Raw genomic sequence first — 27,734 nt, forward strand, 5'->3', positions numbered from 1 at the left:
TGTTAAAAGTATTTCTTACTATATTTCAAGTTCAAATATCACATTTAAAAAATCTTTGAAGGAAGGTACTGTTTTTTGTATTTGACTTTCTAACCTAACAAGGATCCTACCAGACAAGGAGCGCAGATATTGATTTTTCACACATTTTTTGGACAAATGAAAATGATTTCCTTCCATCAACATCTACTTCCTTATGATTAAAAAATGATTTTAATACAGGTGGGCAATCAGGAACAATCACCAATTAACACAGATTTTTCTGCACAGCTTTTGATAATTATGTGAAGTGTATCTTTAAGGATTTTTTAAAAATAGTTTCTGATAGGATGTGCAGTCTGTACAACATAACACTTTTTACATTACATGTCATTTAGCTGACGCTTTTATCCAAAGCAACTTCCATTTAAGTGAAAAGGAGGGGAACATGTTTTTAGTGGTGGGGGAAACCAGAGCACCCGGAGAAAACCCCATGCAGACACAGGGAGAACATGCAAACTCCACACAGAAAGGCCCGGGACAACCAGAGCTCGAACCCGGTACCTTTTTACTGTGAGGACACCGTGCTAACCCTGATTTGGATAAGGACATTCATTTATTCTGTGGACCCGGTGCATTTAACCACACTTCAAATACAATAAATACAAGTCCTTAGAGCAAATGCATTAAATAAAACGCTCGATCATTAAAGACACTACTACCTGAGATCCCATAGTGTAAAAACAAGAACTAACATCTTAATAATTCCTCATTATCAATTTTCAAACAAAGCGTATTGGATCTGTTAAAAGTGGTTTTCTGTATTGTAATTTACTGTATTTGGTGCATTGTGAAAACTGGAAAAAGAAGTATTTGATTGGAAGCCCTTAGATGGTGAGATATCTGCTGGTGATCCAAATAGGTGCTGGTTGCTAGGTTGTACTTGTTACAGTTGGTTGTTATGGACTACAGATCATCACTGGTAATGACAAGTCCATTGGCGGAGTGGTTTTCCAGAGTCAACTCATTATCATCATCCTCCATCTAGGTGACAGGAAAGCACACACACACACACACACACACACACACACACACACATAAGATCTCATGGGCAGCATTGGTGAGACTTATCCTAACTGAGATTCTATGTTGTTAACAGAATGATGATGTCTCTGGCTTTAAATGTTACTAATTGTTCTTTGGCCATGTTTGTTGCACCCAGCTTTTGTTCTGATCAACGCAAAATTTGATTATCATTGAAATACATATTATAGATACAATACTGAGTCAAAACCTTTTGAAAAGCTGCTTTGTCTTCAAAAGATTTGAGCTTTTGTAAAACATAATTACTACAGCCTGCCAATTTATGCTGTGTAAAATGTTGGAATGTCACAATTATACTCACATGGTTATACAAAAAATGGATGTTTAAATGTAGATTATTGAAGTTGAAGCTATTCAAACAAAGACAATTAGTTCTGTGTTCATTGACTTCACCTAGATGGCATTGTTAGTGATTGTATCTCAAAAAGATTGGAGGTTGTCTGTATGAATGTCATTGTCAGTAGTTGTTCTGGCATTTTTATTTTGCTATCTTATTGTATCTTATTTTTTTAAATCTTATTTATTATTTCTAGTATATTTCTTGTATGTTCTGTATGTGTGTGAGGTAGTATGTATGTATGTCCTTGGTTACTTGTAACTTGCAGCTATAACAGAGTAATTTCCCAATTTGAGATTAATAAAGTCTATCTATCTATCTATCTATCTATCTATCTACCACTGGACTAAATTACGGAAGTGTTAAGTAGGTAAAACTCATTGGAATTAATTAAGTAATGTATCAATCTTAAATATTTTTGAAATCTCATATGTTCAGTAGCATTCTTACGGAAGATTAGGGCCACATGTGAAAAAAATGAGAGTTCTGAGATTAAAGTTAGAATTCTGACTTTTTTCTCAGAATTATGACTTTAATCTCAGAACTCAATACATTTTTTCACATGTGGCCCTAATCCTCTTCCATACATTACATACCATATTTTCATTTTTCCATTAAATTAATCTATCCCCAAGTTTTTTTCCCCATGCAGTCTTAAAATTAGTAAAACAGCGCCCTCTGGATGGCAATATGTGATCAATGTTTTTTTTTTTTTTAAAGATTATTTTTTGGGCTTTTCCGCCTTTAATGGACAGGACAGGTGAGAAAGGGGAGAGAGACGGGAAGACATGCAGGAAATCGTCACAGGTCGGAGTCGAACGCTGGACCTCTGCGTCGAGGCATAAACCTCTAAATATATGTGCGCCTGCTCTACACACTGACCAACCGGCCACATGTGGTTAATGAGCTTGTGTGGTGACCATAGACTGGTGGTGACAGATGGTATTGCACATAGTATTGATCAAGATACGCAGGTGAAGTTGACGTCCCTTGATTAGTAACTTTACGCCACTGGGAAACAACTGAGAGAGCGGCCAGGGCTCGGGTAAACATTGTGAAGGCGAGCCAACGTGGCCTCTTTTAACGTTACTCCAATTAAAGTAGAGAGTTAGAAAGGTCGTTCACATTAAACAAACTGGGTAACGTTAGTTAACAAGTTTTCCAGCTAACGTTAATGATATCAGTTTACATTACGTACCTTTGCGAGACTAGTTAACGTCCATGAGCTAACGTTGCTTAAATTAGCTAACTTAAAATAGAGACGGTTTAGAACCAGTTAACCTGAAAAAAAAAAAATAGGTCTGGCATTGCGAGACTAACCTGAAAATGACTCCGAAACTGGACCTACACACTGGTAAACAAGGAGGACGAAGTCGGAGCGCATGGCAGTCCAAAGACTTATAAAAATATTTCAGACAAGGAGTAACGTTACAGTGGGGAAATATCTGGACATCTGGACACATCGCTACCATGGAGGACAGCGGTCATCTTCAAACACCGGTACGTGAGTTAAACACGCCCCCCTCCCTCCTCTCTCCCTGCTCGCTCTGTGGCTTTCCTGATGGCAAATGACCAGCTTTGGCTGTCCTTAACACAACTTTACTGTTGTATATGCAATTGTTGATGTTGGTATATTGCTTGTAATGGGTTTGCCTGAATTTAGCAGTTTGTGGGACACCATAGTCAGGGCTACTGCAGTTTGATAGTTTAGTTCACCTATTTGGCTGTATGTGACTGTTTCCAGTTCATGCAGAAGTTGGGTAGTTGCTTATTGGATTGTTATCATCCTTCCTTTTCTTTTTAAGTTGTGCTGTATAATGAGTAATTCGTTTTAATAACTACCCTGCTAAGGAATACTGCATTAAAATGGAGCCATCTGTTGTTGTTGTTGGTGGTCCTGTGTGGGGTACCCTGCTGTTCATTTCATTTGTTTTATGAAACTCAAATACTGAAAAAGTCTTTCATTATTCCCGTTAGTCAAGGCTGATCTGTACTTCGTTTGCAACTAGGTTGCATTTCAGAGAATGTGGTTTAGTATGGAGTGTCATTAAGTGTTTGGATGTCTGAACTAGCTGTCATTATGTTTGAATTGATAGTTTAGATGTGTGTATAGTTAAGCTTTACTCTTTCTGTTTTCATGACAAGTCCCTTGGCAATGTAGTTCTCTTTCTTTAACATGTTTGTTGACAGGCCCAAGTGGTATGTGCCTTAATATAATCAAGCCTCTGCTAGTCTTGTACCTGACAAAACCAATAAAAAAAAAATCCCTGTAGTTTTATATAGGTGTGTGTGTGTGTGTGTGTGTGTGTGTTTGAGTGTTGTTGCTTACATCGTCTCTCTGTTTGTAGGCTTTCTCTGAGCTGCGATAGGACACCACATGGATCAGAGTGTAGACTCTGTAAGCAGAGAGGCACCAAGATGAGACACGAAAGGCAGGAATTCATTAATCAAAATTTCCCTGCTCGGTGGGGGGAAATATTCAGAAGTAGTTTAAAAATATTTGGTATTTCTTTGCCACATAATCAAACCTCCAGTATCTGAAAGTTAGGACGTTTTCCAATTCCTGCTTAGTTTTCAACGTCAGTCTGTGACTTAGCAGTGGCGCTGTCAAATACAGGTCTGATATTACAGCTGTAAGAACTGAATGTGAAGTGATTAGAAGTTATGAGAATTCAGTGTGTGTGTGTGTGTGTGTGTGTGTGTGTGTGTGTACCTGTGATATAACATGGCCAGAAACTGGATTAAGAGAAGAACAGCAAAAGACAACAGGAACATCAAACTAAGAGGCTCCACCTGTCAACACAAAATGACAGTAATGGTGATTACTTTTAGCAGGAGTTACAGCAGTATTGACAAACGTTCAAAAATATGCCACAGTCCTCCTTTAACTATCTCTATCTCTGCATCACATGCACTCAGTCTGTCTGTCTGTTTGTATATGTGTCTGTCCAAACCTTGAGGATTTCTCCAGATTCAGTTCCATTTGGAAAGTATTTAGGGATCTTGATGCTGATGACATCATTTCCAATGGCCTGCAGGAAGAAGGTAGCTACCACCCACAGCACGTTGATGATGAAATACAGGAAGACGCCCTGTGGGGAGGAAGGAGAATTTAAAACAGCCTACTACTCTTAGCCTAAGTCTTCATACTAATTACTAAGAACATGTCAATTTTAGTGCCTGCAATGTCAAAATGCATACAAAATGGATTCAAATTTCACTGGGGTTAATGTCCCAGAAAGACCTAAAATGTCCCATGAGTCTTTGCTCATTGTGATTCCCATTCCAAACAACCCAGTCAAGGGGTGTTTTCTGAATAATATAGTAATTAACGAAGCTAGCGATTTCTAATTAGAGTAGGACTTAAAAATAGCAATTGCACGTCATCATTACATACTTAAATTTGTCCACAAGACTGCACTGACGATTGTTTTTCAAATGTAAAATGTCACGCTCAATACGGCCTGCAGTTCTTTGCTAACTTGTTCTTAGTTCTAAATTGTGCAACAGTAAAGAGAGGTGAATGGTATTTTAGCTCTTGCTTGGACAAAGTTTTTGCGTTTAACTTTTTTGGATGTTATCATGGCATGTGCACTTCAGGAACCACCCTGTTCGTGAGTGGCTTGACAGTGGTCAATTCAACCACACACCAATCAGAAGAACAATAAACATAAATAGATATAGCAATTTTATGTTTGTTATGTCTTTGGCCCTTTCTGTAGTAGATCCATCAGTAGGCTCACTACCAATACAGACTTATGTTTTAATGAGTTAATAAATAAATAGTTACAAAAATAAACTGTCCTAACACATTATCATTATGTCAAGGTCCAAGCAATAGATGCACACTTAATGTGAGACACAATTCATGCCACAAACACAAAAAAAGAGAAACTTTTGCAAAAACAGTAAATGCAGTTAGCTGACCTTGTTGCGTAGTGACTTTAGTTCTTTGGTAACTTCCTCCAGATGTGCTTTACTTTCTTTAATAGGCGTCAGGTAGCGCTCAAGTAACTTGTTCCAGAAGTCTTGCTCCCCCTAAACACACACACACACACACACACACACACACACACACACACACACACACACAAATGCATGCATTTTATTTGAATTAAGGCAAAAGTAGAACTTAATGGCCCCATAGGCAATGCTGGTTTATCTGACTGAGGCCACCACAAAGATGATCATGACATAATATTTCAGTATGGTTACTTATTTTTTGTTGATGTACCTTTTTATTAACTTAATTTAAAGTAAAGCTGCAAAAACGTTTGTACATCTACCTGGCTTTGTCCCCTTACCCTCTCAGACCTGTCAGTTATAAACTATTATTGTAGCAATATTTTTTTTTGATTACCCATTTAAGTTACTATTAGTTTATCTGTGAAAAAAAAAAAAAAAAAAAAAAAAAAAAAGTACAGCTCTCTTCAGCCAACAATGTGACTTGCTAGCTGTTGTACAGTATTTGCTTCTCACAGAGCCAGGGGCTGAATCAACATCCTACCTCATCAAGTTTTTGCACTTGCGGGGCGGTGAGTGTTTTCTTGATGGCGCTGGTTACTCTCTTATGTAATTTCATCACATGACTGGTTTTAAGGATACGCCGAGCCTGGAAGATGAAGAAAGTCAATCATTCAAGGATTCAATAATTCCTCTGGTCCTTCCTTCATTTTAAGTTTATTTTTTTAATGAAATGAAAATCCTCTGTAATAGAAGCATTTAAATGTAATAAATACAATTACATATCTTATTTATAATGGTAATGTTATAATGGAAATACCTGAAAATAGAGAACTGAAAATATTTCACTTGTTTTAAGACATAAGTACTATTTCTTTTAAAACTAAATCAGTTGCTTATGATTATTATTATTATTATTATTATTATTATTATTATTATTATTACATGCTCTTCCAGTGCATATTCTAACTCCTCGAGCTGGCTTTCTGACAGAACATCTTCAGGCCCCACTGCACTTAGCTCTTGATTAAGAGTGTCTGTTAACATTAAGACCAACTCCTCACACACATCATCCTCGTTTTTGTTACGGAGTGTGTATCTGAGGACAAAAAAAGCACATAAACAAGTAATTACACAGATGCAATCAATTGTAGCTGATACAACAGTGTGACTGTGTTTTGAAACTACCTTAGGACACAACAAATACACACTTAATGAATAACTGAAACATACAACTTATGCTTGTACACATACCTGCAAGTAAACAACACACACATGAGCGGTGAATATTATACAATGTTTCACTATCAGTTAAAACATTGGATACAAATTTTAGATTTAGAAAGTCGATGAGCGAGTCTAAAACCCATGTGATAACATAAGTAACAACACGTACAGACACATGTATAGAAATGGATACAAAATAGTTTATTCACTTTTCTTTCACTGTTCACTTAGTGCAAACATTGCCAGTTTTTGTGGATATTGAAGACATTTCTCTGTTATTTATTTACCGTATTTGTTCTTGAAGATTTCTCTTCATGTTGGCATACGTCAGTTTCTTCAAAAACTCCTCTTTTACCGGCTGTACCCAGTCTACACACACACACACACACACACACACACACACACACACACACACACACACACACACACACACACACACACACACACACACACAACATCATTATTGTACGCTATACTTACTGTGTTCTACATAATGAATTGTATGAGTTACAGTGCTTACTATTCAGGACAAATACAGACACAGTTAAGGTGCTTCTCACCTTTGGCAGGAAGCTCCTCTGTTTTTTCATCTTCATCAGATCCACTCTGTGATATGCTGCTTTTTTTGACACTGTTATCACTGCACACAGACACACATTTTTGTGGGTAGTATGGATATCACAATTCAAGTGTTCATGTGCTCGTATAATCTATAATCTAAATCTAAGTCAGCAGTATGTAGAGGTGAGTTTGTGTGCATGGGTGTGTTAATAATCTCATGAGTGTCAGTTTGGCCAAATGACTAAGCAGCTGATTAACTTAATGGCAGAACAGGTTTCTGATGGGTTGACTGAAATATCTAGTGTCCGAATAGATTATTGATAAACAGAAGATGAGAAAGAAAAGACAAATCAATACCTGCTGCTGGAAGCAGCGTCATTGCCTTTTTCCGCCTTCTTATTGAGTTTGTCAGTTGGAGGTTCTTTAGCTCCTTCAACAGCTTTGGTTGAATCGACTTTGGCTTGAGGTTCCATCTCTGCAGCTGCCTGGTTGGTGATTGTAAGGGGAAGGGCTTGCTGTGCAGTCTGGCCTGTGATCTGTCGAAGCATCAGGTGCTCTGTTTCCTGTGTTACCTGTAAAGCAACGGGATAAAATTAATGAATCCGTCAATCTATTCATCCACTGGAAGGCTTCTCAGTAGTAGTTTGGTAACAGTACCTACCTGTATCTTCATGTCCCAGCAGCAGAGTCTACAGTTCTTGTCACACAGTAAATTCTGGTTCTTCTTCACTTCTCCTTCTCCCCTGAAAGACAGACAGAATGATGGACAGCGAGAAAAAGCATACTGTCAATGAAATATAGACAGATTATCATGATTGTGACGGTGAGGGATTATTGGGAAGGCAGATTTGGATTAATTAAAACAAATAATTCCTTGCTGCCTCCACATATCTGTTGGATAAGCAAATCATTGGTCAACAATAGCCTGCTCCCACCATGACCCGAACCAGTTAAGCAGGGCAAAAAAGGATGGATGACTGGATGTATTTCATCAGCTTAAATTCTACGTAACTGTACAGTATCACATATCATGATATACCCTCAGTCAGCCCACACCATTAGATGAAATCAGAAGTCAGGTAATCAACTAATAGATTGGCTTTAGATTATGTATTCTTTGATTTGTAAATTATCGTTTGCAGGTGAAAGTACCACTAGTTCTTCTAACAATGATCAATGCATTACTTGTTGGATTCCCTTGTGCCCCAGGACACAATGTGCATGTTAACCAGTGAGTAGATGGTGAGTAAGAGGTATCCACTGGGGATACAGATGAAATACATGAGACCATAGATAATCATCCCTGGAGGAGAAAATAACATATCATAAATCCGTTAACGTTACATAACATAAAAACATAATTTAACAGAACATAAAGCTGGTAACATAATACTGTATAACAAAACTAACTGTTTCCATATTATAACATGAAAATAATGTTTATAATAATATAATCTAACCATACCCCACTCTTCTGGGTGTAGTATAGCTGTGACTGCATACATGATTGCCATAGAAACCAAAAACAAGCCCGTTGGGGTCAGGAAGGTGCCCTGAATCACCATGTCACCTAAAAGGGGAACATGGTGTGTGCATGTGCATTTAGGGGTTTACAATAAATTCACTAAATAATAATATTGAAGAAAGAAAAAAAACGTCACACAGCAATATAAAGTCACAAAGAGTTTTTACCCACCGATGATAGAAAAAAGGGATGCAGTCATAAGGAACGCATATAGAACACTCATAATGGCAGCGATGGTTATTTGGGTATTAGGCTTGGCCACAAAACAGATGATGATGTAGAACACAGGAGGAATGCTTGCGACGATGATGGAAATTGTTCCAGCGAGTTTGAAGACAAACTGGAAAGCACCTGAGAGAGAGAGAGAGAGTACACAAGTAAGCTAGCGTAACTCATAAATGCATTGTCTATGAACAGCTACACTTAACCAGCAAAACAAGTATTTTAGTCTCTAAGTTCATCTAAATGCAGAAAGAGTCTGACCTGATTGATGCATTCAAACCTCCCTGACTCGTATAAAAGTATGATAAGGGGAAACGGATGGAGATGATAGAGAAGAAGAATATGTTTGCCCAACTGCGGTCAATAGACAACCCCCAAGAAGGAAGGGCTTGTAGAGTAATGAACTAGACCTGAACCTACCTGCTATCATGAGAGTCACAGAGGCCGGACCAAGGATAGAGGAACCAACAGTGAACATCTGGTAGAAGATGTAAAGCCTGGAGATGGACGAGTTTCTTTTCACTGTCTCTGGACCACTGCCATGTAAGTCACAACCACAGAAAAGTTCATATTAATACAATGTACATGTCATAGTGTCTGATTGAAGATGTATAGCCTGTAGATATCACTCTGATACCAGAAAAAAATAGAATCAAATGAGAACTTAGCAAATTGTAATTGATTTGAAACTCCACTATTATTAATAATAAATAACACTAACCTGTGCAGAAGGTCCAGTGTATTAGCCAGTGTAGATGGTCCCCATCGTCTCCTCTGGTTATAAAACTCTTTGAACTCTTCTGGTGAGTTGGTGTATGCATCTGATGCAGCATTGTATTCGACACGCCACCCTTGTTGCAGTAACAAAGTACAAAGCCAACGATCCTCCCCTACAAATATATACATGCACAAAGAAGACGCAAATATGAGACAAGACGTGAACAGTCAAAAAAAAGGCAAAGAGATCAAACTAGGCGAGGTAAAAATGGCCGGTGCACTTTCCAACCAACCTTGGTCATATTGCACATATTCTGAAGCTCTGGTTGCAGTTGTTGTGTATCTCTTCAATACATTGTCATCCATTAAGGCCGATCCTCTAAACAGACTGAAACATCCTGGACTGCACAGCACGGAGCCAAAGACATGCTCTGCTGTCTTCTGTAGCCAGTGGCCTACTGCATACTCAAACTTCTGGTACCACACCATGGGACCTGATATACAAAAAATACAAAAATACACATTTCCAATTAATAACTACAGGATACTATGTAATGAAGTTCCCACCTAAGCAACCGATAAACAGTTATTAAAGTGTACTCAGTTCTGCCTTTCTTGCAGTTTTGTACTGATATTTTCTTTCAACTCGCACAAAAAAATCTCTGTCTTCTGCGATGTATCGCAGCCGATGTATTTGGCCAGTTGATATGGCGATATTGATAAAAAAAACAATATATTGTGCAGCCCTAATATACATTTAGGGCATGAATTTGGGTTGCTTTCCCACTGCAACTGGGTCTACAAATTCCAGCTAGTAGATACTTTGCTATGTCCTACTGTGTTGAATGGGTCCAGTGGAAGCTCCTACATAACCCCAGCTGCCATTATGGTTACTCTATACTGGCTCTACATGCCAGCTGCACAGGGCAACAACTTAAAGTAAAATTAAGGCCAAAACAATGTCTACTTACCCATACCAGTAGGATGGATTCTACCACACGCAGCACCTACGTTTTGATACATCCTCAACCTGTCAATATAAATGTTTTTTTAATTACTATGTTGTTTAAAAATGTTTTATATACAATAATAACTGAAAAACAATTGTTGATTTGTCTGCCACTGACCTATCTACAAGCAGAATCACAGCTTTAGGTTGGAAGTCTGTGTCTCCGTCCAGAGCCAGGATGTATGTATTGTCATCGGAGATGAATCTTCTCTTGTAGTCGTTGTCATACTGAGGCATCATATAAATCTCACCATACATAGAGATCATACTGTCTCTGCATGGGTTATTCTGGCGCTGGACAAAACAGGATAGATATTTTAAATATTAAAATATGTTGTACACATACTGTCAAAATACTATTATGTACACTTTTTATACAAAAAGCAGAACAGTCTTACTGTGATCTTCTGAGGGTTCTTGACGATGTAGCCCTTCCAGCCAAGTAGATAGTACATATACATAATCTGAAAGTCATATACAGTAATGTATAGTGTAAAAATCCAAGACCCGCTCTTAAAGACATGGGTGCAATTTAAATAGTGTATTTTTCCCACAAATACTTTAACAGAGGTGACTTATCTATTATTAATTTCATTATTCGAGAGACATAAAATTGTGTGTAAAGGAACCATAGTACAAATAGGAAACAGTATAAATATACCCGCAATATTATAAAGCATATCTCAATTCTAAACCTTACTTATTACTGGGCAAGCTTGTATATTTCATTAGAGGACTCAGGCATTTATTTTAGCAATGCCCTGCATCATACTAATGCAGTTTTAACTGGGAACTACCTGGTGCAAATCTTTTACTGTTGGACAGTGAATAGCATCTTGTACCGTAATAATTTTGGGGAAAAAAACACCACTACTTCACCATAACCATACCTGGGACCATCTTTTCTTGTTCCTGATGAGTTCTTTGTCTTTTAGGTGAACATAGAGCATGTTGCCTTCTGGCATAACAAACATTAGCCTGCCACCGTAGGGAGTCTCACTGATCGACACTTCATCTGGTTCTTTGTTGGTAAACACTCTGAATGGATGGATGGATAGATGGTTGGTTAAAAAGATGGATGGATGGATAGATACATGTAAAGCTAGATAGTAGATTGATGGATAATCTCACCTATAAACTTCTATGACAACATGGATCAAGTCGGTAACGTAAGAGTTAACCAGCCTCTTGCCTGTGTGCTTTTCAGTCATGAAGGCATCGTCTACGTAAATGTGACACTCAAAGTTAAAACAGTCCTTATGTTCCTCCTTTGGATCACCTCGATAGCGGTCCAACCTGAAACAACAACAAACAACTGTACCAACCAAAAAACACTATTCACTTAGTTAAGCATTTTCTTCTTTTGTCCAAACTGCTGACATTTGTCTACAGTTTTAATTGTTATTAACACAGCTGTATTTTAAGTATGAGAGGGAAACCTGTATTGTTACCAGTGTTTCCGCTGGTAACTCTCTGTTATTGCGGCCGCCACGGCAAAAAACACATTAGAAGTTATTAAATGCAACTAACTTCAGTTCGTTGAGTAATAGCGTGAGATGGAGCCTGCTGGACCTGGGCGAGAGATGTGACCCATGGCCAGAATATCATAGTTCATAAAAATGCAGCACAGTGACGATACAGACATTTCATAGCCTACACAAGACGTGCTGACCCACCAAAGCGCATTCGACCCGTGCTGGACCCATTCATAATGAGTCAGCCGTCACTCTGTGAGTAGCATTCGCTTCAGTCCATCGCACTTCCCTCTCCCTCCTGTTTTATTTTATTTTATTTATTTATTTTAAGATTTCGGCCTTTATTTTTATAGGAAAGCTGAAGACATGAAAGGGGAGAGAGAGGGGGGATGACATGCAGGAAAGGGCCGCAGGTCGGAGTCGAACCTCTATATATACCAACTGAGCTATCCGGGAGTCCTCTCTCTCTTTTAATCAGTCTGTTATTGTTGAAAACAAGTGAAGGAGCTTTCTCAGAGATATATATATTTTTTAATATATCCTAAGCTATTTATTTCAGATAACTTTCTGAATGTGTTGCAACTGTATATTTTCAAACTGGTAAAGGAAACCCTGTCTTTGCATTTTATTTTAATCACAATCTGTTTTAATAAAAGAGCTTGTGAAAAGTGGCTTTGACTTAAAACTGAACATTTAGCCCACTTGGTAAAAAAAATACGGAGCTATATATCGTGTATCCCCATTCAGCGTTAACGGCGACGCGAGGAAAAATTTGGGTGCACCTACATTTTGTGCTGGTGCACCTAAATAAAAAAGCGCACCAGTGCAACCAAGGTAAAAAGTTAGTCTGGAGCCCTGCACATTTATGTATATAGTGTATATTTATTTTAAGTTCTGATAACCTATTCTGTCATATTTTGTGCAGAATTGTGTTCATTGTGAAAGTGTGTTTCCTGTTGTAATTGCAATAGTTAATTAACTGGATTATCTTAAGTGTGTTTTTCAAATGCTATAATGAAGGATTTGTGCAATTGAGAAATATAAATTTCTCTTTCACTTATGTTGTTGGGGGGGGGGGGTGCTCGAAGGGGGTCTCGCCCTGGGTGTAATTCAATGTAGAACCGCCCCTGGGTACACCTATGTGTCTGCAGTGACAGTGTCTTTTACCTGAACATGGAGGTGAGGATTTTCAGCATTTCATCATAAGTCTCATGCCACATGGTGGCACAAAGATAGATCACACAGTTCTGTATGTCATCTTGGCTGTTGAGGAGAGGGGAGAGTTTTTCAGCAGAAGTTTTAAACCTTTCATGTTGTGACCATGCAACAGTGTAGGAAACAAGCTTTACACTGTTATGGCGGCTGGTGACTATTACAGACCCATGGTGCCAATGATTTCATACAATAACCACATGTGCAGATACAACTAACTTTGTAATGCAAAAAAGTGTTTCAATTTTTTTGTTGATTCTAAATCATCATCACATTTTTTTATCACAACAATGTCTGTGTGCATTATCACACAGAGATATTAAAATATGCTACATCATTCCACTTAAAAACATGTCTTTTACTCTTGACAACATATTTTAAATCTTTATGCCTTGCATCTGCATTTTTGTGCAAGAAATGTATTCTGTGCTTCAACTGCATCTGCACACAATTATCACCCCTAGTGTGATTGTTCCATATACCTGCTTAAAATATGACCACACCACAAAATAATCAGGGAATCTTCTCTTAATACCACTCTTACCTGTCTTGATTTTTGGCTCGTGGCACCTTCATCTTGGTGTTGAGTAGCAGAGACAGGTCAATGAAAGCGGATTCATAGAGTCGACGAACAAAGAGCTGAGAGGTTCTCTCTATACGCTGGACCTAAGACATGGTAAACCATAGAGGTATTTAGGTGTATGTCTTTCTGCCTGATGCTACCATAAGAGGTCCTTGGGTTGATGAAATTGCTAGTAAAATGTGCCATGTAATGTGATTTTAAGTTTGACTCTGGCCGTAAGCTGTAGTTTTAGAGTAAATGGATGCTTGAAATTCAGAACCTGTCTTTTTTAAGTCATTCAAATTACAAAGAAATCTAATTCTGCCTGATTTATTGTTACCTAGCCATGTAAATAGTTTTGGTTTTATTTTGCCAGGTTTTGAGATGTCCACATTTTCTGCTGCTACCCTAATACAATGGTGTGATTGGGGTTTTATTTCTGGTGCTCACAGACTTGGAAAATTACATTTAAAAGCTACGACAGCAACATCTTTCCAGACACAGCATTCCCCCCAACCTCACGGTCAACATTTTTGATTGGGACTCTTTCTTTTGTAAAATAGAAAAAATCTCAAGGCAGAAATCGCAAGGAAGGGGATATTTCTTTTCATAATTTGGGTGAATCCTTTTAAAGAGCTTTACATAAATGAAGGGCATGGAGGAGTGCATTTGTGTGTGTGTGTGTGTGTGTGTGTGTGTGTGTGTGTGTGTGTGCGCGTGTGTGTGTGTGTGCGTGTGTGTGCATGTTTATATCTATACCTTTATCTTCCAAACATAGTAGGTACACGTGACGAAGCCTGACCACATACACACTCCCTCCAGTGCCAGCATTGAAAAAGGCCATTGCAAGTAGTAGCTGTCAATCAAATAGTCCATAAACATTTTTGGCAAAATATACATAGATTGGATGTGTACATATAGATGCCTGTACATAGATTACTTTGCATGGTGTGTAATTCTAGGACATTTTACTCACATTAAGCACACTTATATACACCACAGAGGCTGCATTAATTGTAGGGAGCACAACTGCTAACATACACACAAGCATACACAGTTTAAACTTGATGCAAACACACAAACATGTACCTGTTGAGTGAAGTCTGACAAATGCTCCTTGTGATTTCCAGTAAAACCACAGGGGTTGTGTTCTTAGTGCTCAAGTAGGCCAAATTTTCACAAAACTCTGCAATAGGAACATAGCTAAATGTTTTAGTATATCGGTAATAGGTGAAATTATGTTTCTTACTCTTATCACACAGAGCTTCCCATTATATATTTGTCTTCCAAAGTATAGAGACGTGAGTAACTTGTAACCAAAGATTGCTCACCGTTTACCACATGACTAATGAGGTACAAACATGTTTCAGCTTTCTGATTTATCGCTAACATAACAAAATTAAACTAACCTGATCAAACAAAAGTACATTTAAGCTGAGCACAAACAATTCTCAATATGTTAAAAGAATAAACTCACCTGTGATGTTCATGTCCCGTGCTCCGTCCAATTGTTTTACCTGGGTTAGGAAAAGTATCAGTCCCAACAGCAGAACTGCAGGTCCCGTGCAGCATACTGGCAGCGCAAAACCCATCCTGACTGCATGAATCTTACAGGCCACCACACCAAACCAGTGGCAGGCTGCTGAGCAGAATGCCTGAGGCAGGAGGCAAGAGATTATTTATTAAGCCAATTATAATTACTGTTAGGGCGCAAAATTCAATTTTTCAGTTTAGCTAATTACTTTAGACTACTCAAATGAGTGCCAGTAGGATCTGATTCTGATCACTGATTGAGGTGAACCTACTGGAATTATTAAGAATCAATGTGGGATATTTTAAGTAGTTCTTAAAGGAGAATTCCGGCCGATTTTTACCTGAATCTTGATTGCTAGATGTCTCTGAGTACTGTAGATAGGAAAAAAACCGACCAAAATCGGTGCTAGCAAACTGGAGTTGCTGCAGCTAATGGCCAGAGCTCCCAGTTAGCTAAAATGCCAGTTGTGGGGGCATGTTCTAAAGAGTGCCTTTGTGCCTCTTAACAGACACAAAATGCAAAGTGGGAATTAAGTTGTTGCAGGAAATGGTAAACAATAATGTGCAGATCAGAGCGTAGTGTTTGAAGATCGGAGGTGTTCACAAGGGAAGAAGCTTGGAGTAAGAATAACGTATGTTGATCTACTGTGGAAAAGAAATGGTTTGCATTTGTTTGTTTACCATTTCCTGCAACAATTTAATTCCCACGGGACTTCAGCGAAAGACTAGAGCTAGCCTTCAGTAACGCTATTATCATTTGGACCGTTTTCATGTAGTTACATAGTCACTGATATGGTCATAACCACTACAGGGCTCAATTACCTATTTTTGAGGGGGAAATAAACTACAAGTTTTTGTTGCGAAGGCATGACCTCCGTAATCGAGTCTTCTGGGCTTTTGGTAAAGCGACCGATGGGAAAAGAGGTAGGTGACAGTACAAACTTTGAATTTAAACGGTTTCTTCACAATGTCTGAGTTGAAAACGCATCTAGTTGTCACGTAAGGGCCCTGTTCATGTTGCACAGAAATTTTAATTGCATTTTGTGTCTGTTAAGAGGCACAAAGGCACTCTTTAGAACATGCCCCCACAACTGCCATTTAAGCTAACTGCTAGCTCTGGCCATTAGCTGCAGCAACTCCAGTTTGCTAGCACCGATTTTGGTCGTTTTTTTTCCTATCGACAGTACTCGGAGACATCTAGCGATCAAGATTCAGGTAAAAATCGGCCGGAATTCTCCTTTAAGTTTAAACACCTTTGACTAGATTAGAACAGGAAATGAATCTAGCGGGCCTGATTAATATGTGTTTAATTGGCTGCTTCAATCTATTGATCTAGACCGTGACCCATTAAAAATAAAGCAGCAAAGGAAAATACATATTCAATCAGAAGGCCATTAAAGGTTCAGTAGGTAACTTTTATAAATAGGGTTTCCGCTATATACATTTACCAGCGGCGCACCGGCATTACAAAGCGGTTGCCCCCGCTCTTTTAGCTGTTTAAGAAAAGTCATAAAGTCGTAATTACACGACTCTGCAGAGCCGTCTGCTCTATTGAACTCAAGCGAACGGTCATCCGCTCTTTCTTTCCTTTGAGGGTGAGCAACTGAAGCAGTGACATGATTTCATCACTCGCGTAGTCATGGCAACCTAATGAACAACAGCGTGAGTATAGCAGTTTATCATGCAGAGTGACAAATGGTGATGAAAGCCTCGGCATAAAAACCACACTCACTACGGTATATTGGAAAATAGTGTTATGGACACAGAATTTACTGTTTATCATACCCCCGATGAGACAAGAAGCTAACGTTAGCTAACGCTGCGGTCCCACTGACTCCCCGCTGCAGGAGACGTTTTATTCCCCCAACACGCTGTATTCACTTACTTATAAAACCTTTTCCATGTTAGTGGAGATGCATACTGCTCAAAACGTAAACGAAAAAACGTAATGTTTCCTCAGCATTTTGTTTTGTTGCTAAACTGTGTTTAAAATGAGCAGTGACGTTAAATCACCTGTTTCAGGTAATGGTATCCTAGGGTACCGTCTATTTGCTGGATTTTTCTGAGGTAACATTAGCTAACGTTAGCAAATATGCCCACTGAAGGCGACGTTATTCATATTTTGACACAATGTTTAGTAATGCCAATGGTAAAAATAGTGGTCATAGTGAGTGAAAATGTGATGTGAGATGCACATTGCAAAATGTGTTATGTATCTGGAATTGTTCATTAGCTGTGTGATATCTGTAAAGCTGAACGGACTCACAGTAGGCTAAAACTGATATTATTCTGATCCAAAAAGTCTGTGTGAGAAAGGTCAGACAAGGGACACTAACATTATATCCTGAAATGTAATTGTAAGACATATGATGCTTTTGAGAAACGATTACAAATAAGGCAAACTGTTGCTAAAAAGGAACTTCACATTGTTTTCATTAAGGTAACCCCCCCCCCCCCCCCCCACCCACTGCTGCTGAAAAATATTCTAGCGGAAACTGAAATATATTTTTTGTCAAACTTTCTAAAACTGTCACTATATTCTGACAGTAGCACATGATACAGAGAGATTGTTAGATTTTTATTGATCCCAAAAATGGGAAATCATAATTAATATAAGATAATCTGTGTCTGTTTGTTTTTCTTTCTTCTTTCTATCTACCTGTAAGAAAAACAGCACCAGTCCTATTTGCAATAGTTCCCAGTCATCGTTCTGAAGGTTAAAGTCCGACCAGATGATGGATTTCTCAATAAGCACGTGGTAGAACAGGTATACCGCTCCTACAACAGAACACACAGTATCACTGATGTAAAATAGACAATCTAATAGTAAAGTTAAATGTAAAAAAGTACAATATGAAAAACAAAATATCAAAATGATTTATAGGCTAATATACAATGAATACAATATAAAGAAGAGCACGTGTTTGAATAGGTTAACATGAAATCAGCTGTACTGATTTGAAATACTACGAAAAATTCAAGTGAGATGCAAGTAAATATATGGAAATTAGGATGTTGTATATAGAGAGGACTAAAAGTGTTGTGCAGTATAGAAAGCATAGCTTTACAAAATTGAAAACAATTATAGACAGCTGGAGAAAATCCTCTGCAATCCATCTGCACCTCTAACATCACAGAAATCTGTTTGTTCTCCAGTGTGAATGTTGGAAATGAGATGATGAGAAAGCTCGGCAAAACCCAGTGACGTTGGTGTTGATAATACATTTCAAGAGCCTGTTATTTTGTCAGCATGTTTTTTTTGAGTGTTGTATGTTGATACAGACGTTGATGGCAGATAATTACCTATCACTATGATCCTCAGAATACTGGTGATGACGAACACAAAGTCCCTGAAACCGTCCAATTCTGACAACTTTTCCTGCAGAGAGAAAGACAGATGGGGAGAGTCTCACTGGTCATATCAAGTCAATATATTTATATACTACAAATGGCCCAAAACAGTTTGACATCCAGCTGCAGCTCTATCAGAACACATGGAAAAACACCAGCGCAGCTGGCCAAAAAGGTAAAGTTGCAACAATTAAATTTATATATTTTTATTTATAATCTGTAATTTTTATATAATAATCTGGAAAATTTTAATTTAAATATCTGTCAAGTCACTATCTATGGCCGAATGAGGTAACACAAAAGTGATTGAGCCTATGGCCCACTGATAAGCCCATGTGTTTGATATATTACGAAAGTCTGTCTGTGGCTGCATTCCCGGGAAAAATCACAAGCTTTCCATCACCCAGCAGGGGTTGGTCCCCCAGAGAGGGTAGGCGGAACTAACACAACACTTGTGTGTGAAGCGGCGTAATGTTGAAACAGCGATGAAAACGCCAAAAATAAGTAAAAGTGAGATAAAAAACACAAATCTCTACGCTTATCACCATAGAGAGAGAGCGAAACGGAGATCTCCGAGGTTGTAACTTTAAGGCAAGGGGTCAGCTTTTTAAATCATTAACTTGTAGTCTACAGTGGGATAAATGGATGGGGCAAATTCCAGTTTGGTGGCTGATAAAGAAGTAGTTCTTTAGTTTGGAGGTTGGTGCGGTGAAGACAGAACAATATAACCACTTTATAGAAAGACATGATACCTGCATGCGATTAGTAGCTTGCAGTGGATTTTCCCACCAGCAGAGGGAGATGAGGAGTGAAGAGAAAATTCCAATTCCAATGTAGACATAGCAGTCGGCGCTCTGTCGATCCACATATGATGACACACGGACATAGTAGTCAACTCCCAAGAGGCAGTAACCTGTTAGTTTGTCAGTAAGTTAGTTAGTTGAGTAAAACAGTTAGATAACGATGTCTATGATGTCAGTGAGTTCAAATGCAATTTAATTACTTAAAAAATGCAATATACAGTCACACACTATTGTAACTTGTTACTGAGGTAGTCACTGGCACTTAAATGCTTTGTTCACTTTGCAGCTAAAAGTGTGTCAGTATTCAAACACGTTTTCTAAACAATGTGAGCTGCTGAGGTGTTTTTCCTGGAGCTTGTAACCTACATGCAACTTGTATGTGAATGCTCAAATCAGAACTTGTCAGTGTTGTCATGCCAGTCGGTAAATCTTACATCATTCATCAGACTTTTGTCATATTGAGGGTGGCAGGTTTACTGAACCAGACATTGGATGAAAAAACGTAACCATGGGGAAAAAAGTGAAAGAGCCGACTTGACAAATAATTAGAAACACCTCAGCTCAGTCAAAACCCGAAGACACACACTATAACTGAAATGTGTTCAAAACAAGTGGAGGAGGATAACAAATTGTCTTCCACGTCAATCCACTGCCTACTAGTGGTACTAGTACCATGTTAAAAAAGAGAGACAGACAGTGTTGCAGATAACTATAAAGGGAATTACCAGCAACTGTGAGAATGAGGGAGCAGATTGGGAACAGGATTTTCCATGTGTCTCTCTGTAGTTTGTATATTATCTGCAGAATGGCAGACACAATACAGACTCCTCCGCTGATGAAGAGATTAGTCAACACATCAAACTGAGGCATAACGACCAGCACCAGGATTGAAGTACCAAGAGACACCAGACACTCAATGGCACAAACCTGGAAAAGATGCAAAGACACACATCATTACGTTTGCATACTTGCACTATCTCTATTGGCTATACAGTAGGGTAGGTGAACGCATTACATTAAGCATCATAGTCAAGATATTCATCTTTTTTTTAATTTATAGATACACCTCTGAATCTCAGAATTCGAGGGCAATCACAAAAAGTCTGCTATGGTAGGGGAAACACCCATTGTCATACTATGGTCAAGATCTGCTGATTGCACATGCACTTGTAAGATAAAAAACAGATTTTTAAGACGACGACAAGACAACGAAAGTTGTGTTGTCATGTTTTTAGTTTTAATAAAGCTGGGTATATGACAGTTTGGACCCATGTTACAGTATTCCCTAACCTGTCTTCCTAAAATATTTATATTCTGAGCTGCTGAGTATAATAAATGACAAAAATCTAAATCAAAACAAATATTGCTGTAATATCCTTGTAGTATAGTCCTACCTTGTAAGGTTGTAAATACGGATTCATGGTATACGTTTTTCCCTTTCCGTTGTAATTACATGCAAAGCAGATTACATAATAAATGAGTATGCTTTAGAAAAACGTACAAATGACATGGTCTTCATGTTGGGCTGTACAAAGCTCTTGAAGGCACACCTCCACAGTGATTTCAAAAACACCAGGACGTTGGGGCAGACCAGGCAGAAAACCAACATCAGCATGTAGAACTGTTTTTCCTTTGGGCTGCGCATGGAGGTTGGACTGGACATAGTTGACAACACCAAGAGAGAGCCCTGATTGAACAGAGACCAAGAGTATGTTAAAGAAAACCAGAGAGTTTGGACAGATGAGACAGAAGACCAAAAGTAAAATTTTGCTGTCAACTAGTTATACAATTAATACATGTTTCTGTCATTAGATTGAGATTTTAGTGAGTGCATTTCATTTGTTTTGAGTGCAGTTACAGCAGAGTCCTGTGCATAGCAGTACTTCCATACCCTGTAAATGTGAAAATGATTTACTGGCAACCCCTTCCTGATTACCTTGAAGGACTCCTCCTTGCTTTATTGTCGTCATTTACCCTAACACCAATAACGAAGTTCATCAGGTTGAACACAATTCTTTGATTAGATCAGAAAACAGCCCGTGATATTCAGGGAATGCATTGTTTTATGGCTGAGCATAGTCTTGTGATTCATCATCAAGAAAGAGAGAGAGAAAGACAAGACCAAAGGAGTAAGATGAGAAATTGAAAAGGAATAGAGGCAGAAGCAGCGGGGTAGACGATGCAAACGCATGCGCATACTGCAGAGTTAAAGATTGATAGTAAGAAAATGAAGATGACATCTGCAAAGAGGGAGACAAATATACACAAAGAGAGCGATAATACGACAAAAAGACAAAGTACAGGGTTCATACGTTTTGAAAAAACCTGGAAAAGTTATGGAATTTAAAAAATGCTAATTCCAGGCCTGGAAAGGTTTTGGAAAAATAAAAAGACCCAGAAAGTTTTGGAAAAGTCATGGAATTTTTAACACAGCATAATAATATGTGTTTAATTTACGAATCCCACTATGAACCACATAAATTGTTTATTGTTAAACCTCTGAGGGTAAACTTTAACACAGATTTTTATTCTTATTGTATAATGTCGACTGACATTTTCAGGAATACATAGTCATGGAAATTTGCCAAAAAGTCATGGAAAGGTATTGGTTAAATACGTATGAACCCTGAAAGTAGGGTACACAGGGAGTAAGTACTCTTAAGTCCTGCCCTACCATAAATGGCACTGTTGTCCATGTTACTTTGTGGACAGGCAGGCACAGACAGAAAAGACACAAGTTTTTCTAAACTATTTAAGTTTTGATGAAAACATTTACTACAATCACTGTACCAAAAAACAAAATTGGAATTGAAATACTTACTAAATGACAGACAGACAGATAGTCCTACCTTAGCGACAACGGCGCTGGTCAAGACAGCTAACCCCACAATAACAGCCACCAGGTACTGGCACAGTTGGAAACATCTTCTCTTACTTTCCTTCTCAGCTCCAATTGGGTTCAGCTGGAATGGATCCCATGTATCCCTAGGACACACATCAACACACATACATTGATTGACTTTAGATCTCATCGCAGTTATCTGTGTGTTAAGGCCAGAATTCATCCCAACTCACTTGACCAAGATGGCAGAACGCCTGTGAGAACCATTGAATTATAGACTGATGCTGGACTGTGAAACATGTTTTTATTACAGGATTTAGTTTGTATCTATGTGAAACTCAGAGAAAACGTTATGCTGTGTAGTTTACTGAATGTGCTAGTGTTACGTATAGGTCAGAGTGTCAGAAGGAAAGCGACTGTAAATATGTGGTGGTGAAGAAGGGTTTGATATACGGGAAAATTCATTAACAAGAGGGTGCATTAGCCTGTCACAAGGAAGCCAATGAGACCATATAAAGATGTTTATTATCTTATGATAATTGAAATGATTGGCTGATGCAGGTCATGATCAGGGTGTGGATTTGGATTATGTCTTCAGAAGGTTCAATAGATAATTATGATTCTTTTTATTAGTCCATCAATAAAACGGCACATAGACAGTACATTTCCTTAAAGAGGTCAGGGTACAGAAACATTTTAGTTGACATTTCAGGTTTTATGGTTATGTCATCCCTGCTGGCTGATTAATGTCAAGTACAGAATTATTGTCAGGGTGTGGTTTGTCTTCCTTACATTGATAATACTTTGTGATCTTTGACATCGCCATAGCAACTATCAATAATACCAGCTGTCCAGGTGAACCTGCTTTATATGGCCATGCTGGCCGAAGGTGTGTTTGGGAGATGAGAGTGCATGTGTGTGCACACAGTGACACCCTTTTTTTCTTTTTTTAAATGAAGCATATAAATAAGTCATTACATGAATAGCCAGGGAAAGCTGCTGATTTCAGAAGAGCAAAGGCGCTTCTTTAAATAACTTTAAGCTGAAAATCACAATTAGGTGTGTGTGTAATGCTGGTTGAAAGACAGTTTTTCTTTTTACTAGTTAATGGCAGTTGTATAATCACATATAAATACAAAGACGGTATCCTGTCAGAGAGAATTACTGAGAACTGTAAGTAACCCAGAATACAAGCATATTCTGAATCCATCTAATAGGCAGGAATGTCAATAAGGAAAGGAAGGATTTTTGTTATCTATTTTACCATTTAGTTTTTCATGCTGCTAAATGATTCAACCGTGATGCCATAATCATCAGTTTGGTTAGTTTTAATTGCGTATTTCCTCTGGACAGCCCACACCCGAGAGAGAAAAAGACAGAGAGAAGGAGAGAGTGAGTGAAAGAGAGAGAGGTATTGGTACAAATACTTTAATTATTTACAGTCTATGGCGAAAGAATGTCAAAATTGATAAGATGACAGACATTCTTTTTATTCAATGTTAGTGAATATAGCTCCTGTAGTGTGTTTTGTTTTGATTTCAGAAACAATTGATCCAATTTCAATACCTAAGGAGTAAATCTCATCAGAGTCAGTGAGCCAATAAGCATGCAGCATGCCTTTACCAAGATCTAATAACGTTTGTTATTGGCTGTCTAACGTTACACGTAGAGACATGCAGGTAAAACACTATGTTACGCACAGAGACGGGGCTCACGTAGTAGGAACTGAAAAATAAATAAAAAGATTTGTGCCGTAATGTGAAATGTTGTAATTTCTTTTTGTTTTATAAAATTCATATCGAAAAAGTATCGTTTTAGGAACCAGTATCAAAGTCACGGTATTTGGTTTCGGTACCGGTATCGGAACATTTTTGAACGATGCCCAGCCCTACTGATAACGATGTCATCGTCAATAGTAATGTTTCACTGTGGACATCGTCATATGCCAACTCGGTAGACATGGCCCAACCTTAACTGGTCACTTCCCTTAATTAAAGCTCGGGAAAAACCTGAAGACTAGCTAAAACCTACAAAGACTGGACAAACCACACATAAAGATTGTATCCACCAACTTGCACAGATTTTTAGTCTTTGAAAGTCAGGGAGGACCTCTGGTCAGTGTGTTGTTTGACACACGAGAATGGCAATTGTTTTGTGTACTTGTGCCAAAGCCAACATGCAGTGACATTAGCACTGAAAAGGCCAAAAAGGTGGAAAAATCACAGTTTGGGTGAGATTCTCTATTTTAGTTGTCCAGTGTACTCATGCACAAACTTCTTCTTTTTAAGTTTATTTACCGGTATGTCTCCCTCAGGCGACACAAAAGTGACGTCACGTTTGCTACAAATACTAAGCATTTAATAAAATCTGTAGTAGAATGAGACTGAGACTGGACCTGAAGACTTCAGATAAAAATCTTTACATATCACACATTGTATGACCTTATCTGCCAACTGTGAACGCCTAGTCACGCCCAAAACATGACAGTCATAATGTTTGCCCACACCTTAGGTGTGTGTTGGAATACATGGCACATTCCTTTTCTGGGAAACTGAATAAAGATTATTTTATTTCAGTTATGCTTTTCTAGTAGTTCTGCCATACTGTATGTTTATAATGATACACTATTTTTTTCTACTCTAGGCCTCTGCACATTTGTATAACATAGCAGAATGGTTCAACTTGCCTAGATTTTGTTTGTTGACCTCTGGTAAACTTACAACACACTTATATGCACATCACTCATAACAGTTGCATAACACTTCATGTAGTCATTTGCTGGTATTCTCAGACTTTACAGATACTATTTGACACATAACATTTGTCTTTTTGAAGTTCAGAGTTTTTAAAATCATGATTTGTTGTTGAAAATGTAAGTTGTTTTCCTATAAAACTTTCTCCTAATCATATAGAGAATAGCAGCACCAGGGCTGGGCAATATAACGATATTGTGATATGAGACTGGATATCGTCTTAGATTTTGGATATCGTAATATCGTGATATGACAAGTAGTGTTGTCATTCCTGTTTTAATGGCTGGATTACAGTAAAGTGATGTAATTTTGTAACTTACCAGACTGTTATATCTTTTCTATTATTTGCCTTTACCCACTTAGTCATTATATACACATTAATGATGATTATTTATCAAAAATCTCATTGTGTAAATATTTTTTTGTAAGCACCAATAGTCAACCCTACAATATCGCCACAATATCGATATCGAGGTATTTGGTCAACAATATCGTGATTAGATTTTTTCCATATCGCCCAGCTCTAAGCAGCACATCAATTAAGTGTATTTAACAAAATTGAAACCCGATTGTTCTCAGAGATACCAACATGCAGAATGTGTTTAAAACTGTAGTACGTATGTAACATTTTAAATGGAGCAGCACTCCCCTAACAGCAGTCAGTATCTGCAGGGAAGATATCAGCTCCAGTAATAAAGAGAGGCACAGAGGTGCACTAGGGAAATTAACTGTTTCCTCAAACGGTAAATTATACCAACTAGAAAACCTGGTAATACGATACTTAATGATATACTGTGTCACTGCTAACAATTAACCTCCTAACAATGATGAAGAGTGTAATAGATTTTGATTGTGTGCCTACAGACAGGAAGTGGAATAGCTGACTAGTTCGAAGCTTAATGGTGTGTTGAATGTATTTCTTTCTATATCTGTCTAATACAGCCAATCACACAACTTTTAACAACTTGATGGCATGATGCATTTTTCTTCTATAGCTTTGTTAGTTAAATGATAACATGCACTGTGCTTAAATAAAGAAGGAAATACATTCACTGTGAAAGGCTCTTTCACTTCCAGTAAGTTGTTGGGGTTCAGCACATATTGAAGCCAAATCGTAAACTGTAACCTTTACCTCTCCTTTACAGCTATTGTACACAAATGATGGCAGTACAATAAAAGCTATTTTCATCTGGACAGACCACTGGTAATTTCAGACTAAAACCTAGATATGTAAACAAATTTGAATACATTAGTCTTATAAATTAGGAATGGTTAATGCGCCCTGATGAGATGACAGCATGTGAATTTGTATGAATTTGTGCAGTAACATTTGTGATAATATAGTGTTCACGTAGATATTCATTTATTATCAACAACTTTTTATCAGTTTTCACTAGATTTGTAGGACAGTACAGGATACAGCTTTTATGATATGGTATTCTAACCTTGTCATCTAATAACTAGAGCTGCAACGATTAATCCATTAGTTGTTCGACAGAAAATGAATTGGCTTCTGCTATTTTGACAATTTAACTATTTTGATAATTGATTGTTTAAGTCATTATTCAAGCGAGAGTACTACACATTCCCTTGAGCCAACACTTTCTTTGTTTTCAGTGATAATAATTTATACAATGTCTAACAACTTTCTGTGTAGGCTCTGCATACTTCCAGTATTAATCCAAATACAGATAATATTGTAACACAGATACAGATTTGTGTTACACCTCACATCACAGAACCAATTTAAGTCTACCAACAAGTCTTACAAAGACAACAGAATAAATAGAGCCCCCAGAGAAGAAGATGGATTTCTGCTGCCTAAAAAGAAAGTGTTGGCAAGACGCATTATTTTCTCGAATTGCATGTGATCAGACAGGCTAATTAAGATTAAACTGTGGTAGCTGGGCTCAGTGGGAAATGTATGACCCTCTGTCTCTCAACTGTAACATCAGTCACCCCCTTAAATAAAGCAGAAATTAAATGTGATGACAAAGAGCAACACATACTGTAGGTTAGTTTTTACCTGTGTCTTCCCTCTCTTTTTTTCCCTCTGTATGTCAGTTCCTCCATCTTGCTTGTCCACCGTACTCCTTATGGTAGCCGATGTAGAGTCTAAGAGGAAAAATATTCAGAGTTCAGAGGTTTTTTCAGACGGATACAGTATGTATTTTAAAGTTAAACATATAAGTTGTGTTATGTATGTTATGGTCAGCATTGATCTCATTAAATCATGTTTAAATATGAGAAAACGTATTCCTGTATGAGAAATCTTACCTTGTTATATTTAATTCTTCTGTTGATTAGATCTTTCTCCTCAAGTCTTCAGCAATCCCCACAGAAGCTCTACTTTCAGTTCACCTCCAAGACACAATATTTCCTCCAAACTCAAATATCAGCAAACTTTTATCTGCAGGAAAGAGGTTCCAGTCATTAAAAGTATATTGAAATTATGTGAAATCCCATGTATGTATTTTTAATTTGCTCTCATTTTGAAAAGTTTGTAATTGTTGAGTCGACTGGAAACCGACTGTGTCAAAGTCTCAGTCAATCTGTCAGTCA

At 37.9% G+C, this 27,734-nt stretch overlaps 1 protein-coding gene across 1 annotated transcript; it reads right to left on the reverse strand.

Moving 5' to 3' along the window:
• Positions 1-373: 373 nt before the first annotated feature.
• On the reverse strand, positions 374-27,734 carry chs1 (chitin synthase 1). Its single transcript, XM_031314170.2, has 35 exons — positions 27,450-27,734; positions 27,199-27,293; positions 22,427-22,562; positions 21,079-21,264; positions 20,303-20,504; positions 19,527-19,687; positions 18,727-18,802; positions 18,083-18,201; positions 15,368-15,545; positions 14,980-15,076; positions 14,650-14,746; positions 13,873-13,994; positions 13,284-13,379; positions 11,773-11,937; positions 11,532-11,679; positions 11,040-11,105; positions 10,760-10,935; positions 10,604-10,662; positions 9,926-10,126; positions 9,637-9,805; positions 9,336-9,451; positions 8,865-9,044; positions 8,634-8,738; positions 8,354-8,471; positions 7,830-7,911; positions 7,526-7,740; positions 7,168-7,247; positions 6,895-6,976; positions 6,326-6,479; positions 5,925-6,029; positions 5,345-5,455; positions 4,372-4,509; positions 4,131-4,210; positions 3,747-3,813; positions 374-1,020 (listed from the first exon to the last, which is right to left on the reverse strand). Exons 2-35 carry the CDS (start codon positions 27,243-27,245, stop codon positions 943-945), a joined length of 4,212 nt encoding a protein of 1,403 aa, XP_031170030.1. The 5' UTR covers positions 27,246-27,293; positions 27,450-27,734; the 3' UTR covers positions 374-942.

Source organism: Sander lucioperca, chromosome 3 (genome assembly GCF_008315115.2).
Source record: "Sander lucioperca isolate FBNREF2018 chromosome 3, SLUC_FBN_1.2, whole genome shotgun sequence".
Lineage (NCBI taxonomy): Eukaryota > Metazoa > Chordata > Actinopteri > Perciformes > Percidae > Sander > Sander lucioperca.

Bases quoted from the DNA above. Each gene is read 5' to 3' on its own strand.
- chs1 (XM_031314170.2), bottom strand. From the start codon at position 27,245: ATGGAGGAACTGACATACAGAGGGAAAAAAAGAGAGGGAAGACACAG. The intron at 22,563-27,198 runs GTAAAAACTAAC...TGTGTGTCCTAG, and splicing joins AAAAGAGAGGGAAGACACAG to GGATACATGGGATCCATTCC. The intron at 18,202-18,726 runs GTAATTATCTGC...GTTCTGTTGTAG, and splicing joins TCTGAGGATCATAGTGATAG to GAGCGGTATACCTGTTCTAC.